Source organism: Nanorana parkeri, unplaced genomic scaffold, assembly GCF_000935625.1.
Source record: "Nanorana parkeri isolate BGI_ZX_2015 unplaced genomic scaffold, ASM93562v1 scaffold85, whole genome shotgun sequence".
NCBI classification, from domain to species: Eukaryota; Metazoa; Chordata; class Amphibia; order Anura; family Dicroglossidae; genus Nanorana; species Nanorana parkeri.
In genome coordinates, this window is record NW_017306353.1 from 1,311,457 (window position 1) to 1,319,861 (window position 8,405).

The following is an 8,405-nucleotide window of genomic DNA, read 5'->3' on the forward strand; positions in this document are numbered from 1 at the left end:
GAAACTCGAAAAAATTAGAATATCGTGCAAAAGTTCATTTATTTCACTAATGCAACTGAAAAGGTGAAACTAATATATGAGAGAGGCTCATTACATGCAAAGCAAGATAGTTCAAGCCGTGATTTGTCATAATTGTGATGATTATGGCTTACAGCTCATGAAAACCCAGATCCACAATCTCAGAAATTTTTTGGCAGTGTGGGCAGGTGCCAAGTCCTGCTGGAAAATGAAGTCAGCATCCCCATAGAGCTCGTCTGCGGAAGAAAGCATGAAGTGCTCCAAAATCTCCTGAAATAAATGAACTTTTGCACGATATTCTAATTTTTCGAGTTTTTACCTGTATATAAACACTTACAGGTTCATTTATAAAAGTGCCGTCTGTTCGCATGGCACTAGCGCCCCTTAGATGGCACTGATGTACATAGGAAATTCTCATACTCATCAGCACTATCTAGTGACGCTAGTACTGTGCAAACTTTAAAAAAATGAACCCCTTAAACCAGGCATGGGCAATTCATTTTCTCAAGGGGCCACATGAAAAACTGGGACTGTTGTGGAGGGCCAAACCAATAGACATTGTAGATGTGAATGGGCACTCCCACCTATGCTGTGCATTCATCGTGCGGTTCCATGAGATTAATGTATGGTACTGCGCAACGCACCTTCTGTGTGTTACAGTGCGGCAGGTGGGTTGCGTTGCCATTCATAGACCACTTGTTAAAGATGTCACCAGCACACAATATTTAAAGTGAAGAACACGTCTTTTTATTGATGCTTCATGTCAAAATAAATAACAATGATTCATGGCCACACAGGGTCTCCTTCATCAGGCTTGAAATGGCTAAGCCATTCATAGACCAGTTGTTTCTGCTCTCTCTCTGCTTATGCAGGGTGACTGGTCTTATCTCCTCCCCCTCCTGTAGTTTTCTGTAGGCAGCCTGAGGGGCCCCACCCACAGCTTTGCACTCTGTACTTGCTATGTGCAGTACAGTGATGTCACAGCTATTTTGACAAGGTAATAATAATAATTGGGTTTGCCAAGGCATTTGGTGAACACAAAGTGGATTTATGTCACTTGTGGCTATTGAGGAATATATTCAAATGAATATTTTTTAATGTTCTTTACAAGGCAATGTATTTTCAGTTTTTGTCATGTAATACCACATTATGGTCACTAGAGGAGCATAGAAAATAAATTCTTCTTTATGCTCCTTTAGCTCCATCTAGTGGCCATAATGCAAAATTACAGGAAAACATTTTGAAAACTCATTGCCCTTGTAGACAAGAAAAAATGAAGACTGTTCTTTTTGGAATATATGTGCACAAAGCAAATGTTCATAGACATTTATAGAGTTGTTTATAAATAGACAAACTTGAGGATGACAGAGAGGATTGAATGAAATACAGTGAACAAAATTACAATTAAAAGTGGACCTAGCGTCATACATTGGCGGGAATTTATCAAAACTGGAGCAAATCTGCTCCAGATTTTGTCTGCTCCAGTTTTGATAAATTCCCCCTATTGTGTGCATGCATGCTAAGCAATGTGTAAGTGTAACACGTTTGTTACCAATCAGAGATCACAGTTCTTCCTAGGACTAAGCCCTCATCTGCCTTTCTGTCCAGGACGACAGTGCCATCTTTTCTCAAGTTTCATCCACGGTCAACATCTTCTTCCTGAACTGAGATGCAGGCTCAGAGATGACACAATCATGCAAATCCTGGCGCTTGGTTTTTGGCTGTATTCACCATTGTCTGACAAAGATCAGCCTCTGCTGTCACCTATCACTTTGTCACTTGCTACAAAGTTACAATGCTACAGTCTAATCACTGGGGGGGGCAAGGCATTGACCCTCCATTGGTGTCACCCGGGTGCGGACTGTCCCCTCCACAACCCCCTAGAAACACCACTTAGTGGGGTACAATCAGGGTTCTGTGAAGGCCACTTGAGTTCCACCACACCAAACTCATGGAACCATGTCTTTATGGAGCTGGCTGAGTGCACAGTGGCACAATCATGCTGGAACAGTAAAGGGCCTTCCATAAAGGTTGGAAGTGCACAAATGTCTAAAATGTATTTGGATGATGTATTAACATTACCATCTATTGGAAGCACCTGAACTAAATAATGTGGGGTAGAGGGGGGGTGATATGCTTTCTCCTGCCTGTAGCAGACTGGTGACATCATCTCGGCAGGCAGAATTATTGGAATAGACTGGAGCCTAAGAACTGCTTTTTAATTATAAAAGACGCAGCTTTTTAAAATACACTTTTGTTATATATTGGGACATGTCAGATTGATGCATGCTTGTAAAGGAACGGAGAGTTCCACTTTAACAAGTGTCAGCTTTGCTGGCAAATACAAGAAAAGAAGGCATGCAGTATGATCTGTTGGCAGTTTGACAAATGAACTGGCAGCACGGACTACTATTACACAGAATGCCACTGGTGTTTTTTCCTCAGAGTAAATGAATTGCCCAGAAGTGAATACATTTCATCTTTTCTTGCAATACAAGAAAAAAAATCAGGCTGGCAGTGTCTTCTGTTATCAATAAAACAAGTGCACTGGAACTGTGGGGGTGAGGATATGTCTGAAATACTACTGCAGAATGCCACAGGCATTTAGCGCAGCAGTCTTCCATTTCTCCTAACTATTATGTATTGTTTAAAGCCCAGATGGAGAATTTAGTCAGAAACACTGTACTAACAACATCCATGTTCACAGTATTACTCCACTTTCTTGTTACAACCGTTGTGTAGGGTGTCTAAATATGTCTGTGCAGTCCTATAGACACCAGTGCTGTCCCTTGTACTTTGTAATCTAATAGCCCTAGTCAGACATACCCTCTCTTGTGCCCTGCAATGCAAGCCTGCAGGAGGGCGCTTGTGATGAGGGGTGTGGCTATTACTCAGCTCTGCCAGCACAGAGCACAGTAGCTGGAGGACAGGAAGCCGCAAATATTAGTGAAAATCAGTTTAAAATCATAACATACATCGGCACAGGACTACAAAAAGAAATACCTGGGCAGCACAGTTAAAGTTCCTAACAGCCCCTACTATGCTCCCCTACCTTTCAGCCCATCACTGCAACGCATGACACAATCAGGCTGTTCTGAGTGCTTTGGCTTTTATATAGGGGTATGACCATTCACTGTACTGCTTCTGATTGGTTTTTGCAGATGGGGGAAAATCTGTTTTCTGTGTCAAAAGATGGAGTGATGGGGCAGGTTCGCCGGTGTAATAACAAATGCACACAGGGCGACATACGGTGCTAATCCAATGTGACATGTACACGGTAAAATCGGAACCAGAGCTCTCCGATTGTTAGGGTTCCACTCTGACTTAATAACTGGTTTGCAGCATTCTGTCTTGGCTGCCATTTTACCCACCTGTGATTTCTCCTTTGTCTGAGCAGGCTCCCTCTTATGGCCAAACAGGAGAGCATCATCTGAGAGAGCCAGTTGGGAGTTTCCTGTCTCAGAGTGATGATGTCACTCCACTTACTATATAAACCACTCAGTCCAGTCTGACCTTGCGTGGTCTTACCTGCTAGTGCATTCCTGCTGCTCTGAGTATGACCCCTTCCTGGCTGATGGTCTCCTTTGGTTCCTGCTCCTGGCTTGTTCCTGACAATGCTGATCTCTGTGCTCCTGGCCTGGCTTGTCTGACTACCCACTCTGGCTCCTGACCTTGGCTTGTTCCTGTTTATGATTTTTGCTTTCTACTGTGGACCCTTTTCTTAATAAAATATTTTTAACTAGCACCCATGCTTGTCTGGTTTTCAATGTGCTCTGACACCAATTAGCAGGGAGCGTGAGCTTTTCTGGTTGCGGAGCTATAGGTCTGCCTTTATATTTAGGCAGCAAGTGAACATTTTGTCCCGGAAGTTGATGTGTTGGAAGCAGAGAAAATGGGCAAGTGTTAGGATTTGAGTGACTTTTACAAGGGCCAAATTGTGATGCTAGACAACTGGATCAGAGCAACTCCAAAACTGCAGCTTTTGTGGGATGTTCTCGATTCTGCAGTGGTCAGGACCTACTAAAAGTGGTCCAAGGAAGGAAAACCGGTGAACTGGTTACGGGGTCATGGGTGGCCAAGGCTCATTGATGCACGCGGAGATCAAAGGAGCCCCCACCTTGCAACTTATAGGACTTAAAGGATCTGCTATTGATGGCTTGGTGCCAGATACCACAACATACCTTCAGAGGTCTAGTGCGGTCTATGCCTCGATGGGTCAGGGCTGTTTTGTTGGAGAAGGGGTACCAACTAAGTATTAGGCGGGTGGTCATAATGTTATGTCTGATCAGTGTATAAAGAGTACACAGTAGAGTTAGTGACATCTTTCTTTATGGTTTTGCAGCCTGGACCTAGTTCTTTTAAGACATAGTGCTGTATGCAGAAAACTCTGGAGGCAACATAAGCTGCCCTGGTCAACGGGGAAAACCTAGGGGGAATGGATCCATCTATCCCAGCCCCTCAACGCTGTAGGAGGATCACCACTGTCCCTGTTTTTTTCTAGCACCATTGAGGCGGAGAGAGGAAAAATCAGTCTAGCTAATCTCTTCACATGAGCGGTTGCTGTAATTTCCAGGCCGTTTCTGTCGCGCTGTGTGGATGCGCAGTACATGGATAAATCTACATCCCGACAAGCTTTTGATTAGGAAATAATTGCAGCAGCTGTAGCTTATTATGAGCTTTTTTAATGAATGTAGCTTGCTTTATCTAGGCTGGAATTTCACCTCAGATTAATTATTTCGAGACAAATTAACTGCACTTAACCGTCTGCCTAAGTAACACAGAGACTTGAGGCTGCAGCAGCAGGGGGTGCACACATGTACGACAGGGATGATGCCTGTTCTGAATAATTTCAGGCTCGGCAAAGTATGTGAAAAGGGCATTATTATTTACTGTTCTGTTTCAATTAAATCTCTCCTGGGAAGGTAGGACAGAATTGCCATTATTACTATCGCTATTTTTTTTTTTTTTTTAAAGAGATGCAATTAGGACTGCTAGATCTTTGTTGCTTCAAGCCCTGGTACAGGGGTGACAATAGCTGGAAAAATGCCCATTTATAGGCTCCTATTTTACTAGGTACAAGTAAAGGGTAACTCTCCTTTGTAGGGGCTTCATCTGTTTTGTCATCAACTGTTATCTGATTTTTAGCAAGTCTTCCCAAAGGGCTTTTTTTGGAATAGTTTTAGTAAAGTTGAACAAGGCTGAATGCCCTGTTGGGTCTTTATCTTTACCATGCTCCAAGACCCCAACAGGTTACTGGTTTACACCATAGTTCACCTGAGGTATCAGTTTGTCCCTTAAAGGTGAAGTTCTTTAAAAATCACTCTCTGTTTGCCTGAGGACGGGACCGCATGGTCTCGAAATGTCGCTAAGGAGATGTGTGTTATCTCAGTCAATAAACAGCATTGACTTTAATATCATGGAGTGCGAGTGACTACTTTAATCTATCTACATTTCACGGAGGCATCCGTTGTCACCACCGCACCCACCCAGTTGGATTTGGGTTTTTGTCCGGTCAGGAGTGCGATCGGACAGGAGGATTACGTTCTTTAAAAACAGGTTTCATGATAGGAGGTAACATGATATGGGTTGCATGCAGACGTACTGTTAGACTGTACAGTTCACCAGTCAAGAAACTGCTGATTAAGATGTTAGAGCTGCATTTTACTTGTGCTATAGAGAGTCTTGTAGCTTCTCACAGGGATGTCGCACTCAAGACATCTGTGGGTACTAATCTGTGCTTATATCTCCTTCACACACCATACCCATAGTTAGTCGGGTGTTGGAACAGCTGGTGGATGGCACCACATCAAATTAATAAAAGACATGAGTGGTGCAGATATCATATCTTTTATTATTCTTTGATGAGGATACTAGCCTACCTGGCATCAGTCAGCTGAGTTTCCAATGTTCCAATTCAAAAGACAGCGTTTTCTGAGTTTTCACATTGAAACCGCTGACATTGTAGGCAAGGCCGTCCCTACACTATATCCTGCCTGAGGCCATAGATTGGGGAAGGCGAATTGGTGCTGCTAATAGTGCTTCCCTGTTTGGGAAGGGAATCCCGCTTAGTTCCCTGACAACCAGTGAGGTCAGTGAGCTGGGTGAGAAGTCTGACCAAGCGTCACAGATTATCCCTTTTGCAGATTACCACACACACCTGCCGCCCCCCCCCAATGAGATGCCGCCTGAAGTGACATTATAGGGACGGCCATTATAGGCCTTGACTGTAGGCTACATAATACATAATTTCTTTCTGTCGCTTTAGTGTTAGTGTTTCTTTTGTGGTCTACATACATGAGCATGAAGCATCAGTAGGATTTTCACTGTAAACTAATCTTATAATGTGCTTTGCTTCTGGACTTATTGCTGGAGCATTATTCTTGAATCATGAAAGGTTGAAGAGTACAAGTGAAGGAAGTAAAGCTGTACAGATAGCTGACACAAAGCACATAGGATAAATGACATATTAGAGAAGTACATGATTGTAGGTAATCAAATATCATTTTTACAGAGTATGAAAAGACTTGTGGTAACTGACAAGCATTCTTTGCAGCACTCTAAGAATTTTCTTGCAATATTTTTGCTTGCTTTGAATTTCACGTTTAAATATTTAATGCTTCCAATTCAATCTCACTGATATTCCTTTTTTATGAATACAGAAATTTGATGCCTCGATCCGTGGACAGACAGATCACTGTGGAGAAGACCCCCAGCTATTTTGTGACAAGGGAGGCTCCCCGCAGAATCTCACATATGTCGCCTCGGGTCAAGCTGATAGTGGTGGTTCGCAACCCTGTGACCCGTGCAATCTCAGACTATACGCAGACGCTTTCCAAGAAACCGGACATCCCAAGCTTCAGTGAGCTAGCCTTCCACAACAGGACGACTGGGGATGTGGATACTTCCTGGAATGCCATTCGGATTGGACTTTACGCTCTGCATCTGCAGCCCTGGCTTAACCATTTCCCAATTTCCCAAATGCACTTTGTAAGTGGAGAGCGACTGATCACAGATCCAGCAGGAGAAATGGCTAGAGTACAAGACTTCCTTGGCCTCAAACGTCTGGTCACAGACAAGCACTTCTACTTCAACAAGACCAAGGGTTTCCCCTGCCTCAAGAAACCAGGAGGTGGGGGAGCACCACGCTGCTTAGGCAAATCTAAGGGTCGGACACATGTGCAGATCAACACTGAGGATATAGAACAGTTAAGAGAGTTCTACAGACCCCATAACATCAAATTCTATGAGACAGTGGGCCAGGACTTCCACTGGGAGTAGTCTCACGAACGAACCAGATAAGCTGGTAGAAAGTGGGAGATAGATGCATGAAAGAACAAAGGGATTAAAAGCTAAAGTTACACAAAGCAAACCAAACTTTGAAGCCAACAATCAGAAAATAAAATACAAGAGATAATTTAAGGAAATGGAAGGTTCATGCAAACAGAGAAGACAGAAAAGTGCTGGAAAGGAGAGATGACATCTTAAAGAAAAGTCTGTTTTCTGTTTGGTGATAAAAACCAAAGTGGTAGTACAGAAGTCTTCACCTTTGCAGACCACTATACAAGGCAGCTGTTCTAAACACTGAGTGGACAAGAAGGAAGCACGTTGCACTTTGCCTTTCCATTACAGGTACCAGAGAAGATATCAAAGCTCTGTAAATGGAGCCCATAGCATCACATATCTCTACAAGCTGGTCTTATGGCAAAGCAACCAGCACCTATCGGGTACCAGCACTGACCTAAAGTGGAAAGAGAGGAAGATTCAAAGGACACAAAACTTCTAGAGAACATGGGGCATTTCTCCCTGGATGTCCATATTGATTGGAAATATATACCAAAATTTACTTTTATATAAAATAATATATATACTTTTACCATGCATAATTCATAGCAGGTTTATTTCACCAGCTGGCTACCCTACATAAAATAGAAGAATCTTTTCGAAATAGAAGTTATGAGATAATGAGCGGTACTGAACCACATTTGTTTTGTAAGGAGGGGGGAAATCATACAAATATTTTAGTTATATGTATGCTTGGTTTGCTTTGCAGACAGGTGTGAGAAAAACTGGACCAAAAATAGCCTATGCACTGTTTTTGATCCTGCATTTCTTTGGTTTTAACCGATTAGATACTGCAACGACAATGAAGCTCTCCAATGGGGCTGAAAGACAGGTCTCAGTATTACCTAGAATGTCTATAGTAAATAGCTGCCAAAGTCCAGGGGCACCTTCCATGCTGAGTCAAGTGTATGTCTAGACAAAATAGAGTGGGCAATGATTAGACCCCCCCCCCCCCCACCCCTTTATTGTTTTTCTCTACTGTTATCCAGGGCACCACTAGAGAGGACATTTTCTTCACTTACCGTTACAATGGCAATGTTTTTTCT

At 42.9% G+C, this 8,405-nt stretch overlaps 1 protein-coding gene across 1 annotated transcript in view; it reads left to right on the plus strand.

The window, feature by feature from the left end:
- The window catches only part of LOC108783720 (heparan sulfate glucosamine 3-O-sulfotransferase 2-like), a 39,449-nt gene extending 32,053 nt beyond the window's left edge, over nt 1–7,396 (plus strand). The window contains exon 2 of the mRNA XM_018552354.1: nt 6,678–7,396. Coding sequence (XP_018407856.1) covers nt 6,678–7,296 — 619 coding nt within the window. The 3' untranslated portion in view covers nt 7,297–7,396. The remainder of the gene's footprint in view (nt 1–6,677) is intronic.
- Nucleotides 7,397–8,405: the final 1,009 nt, after the last annotated feature.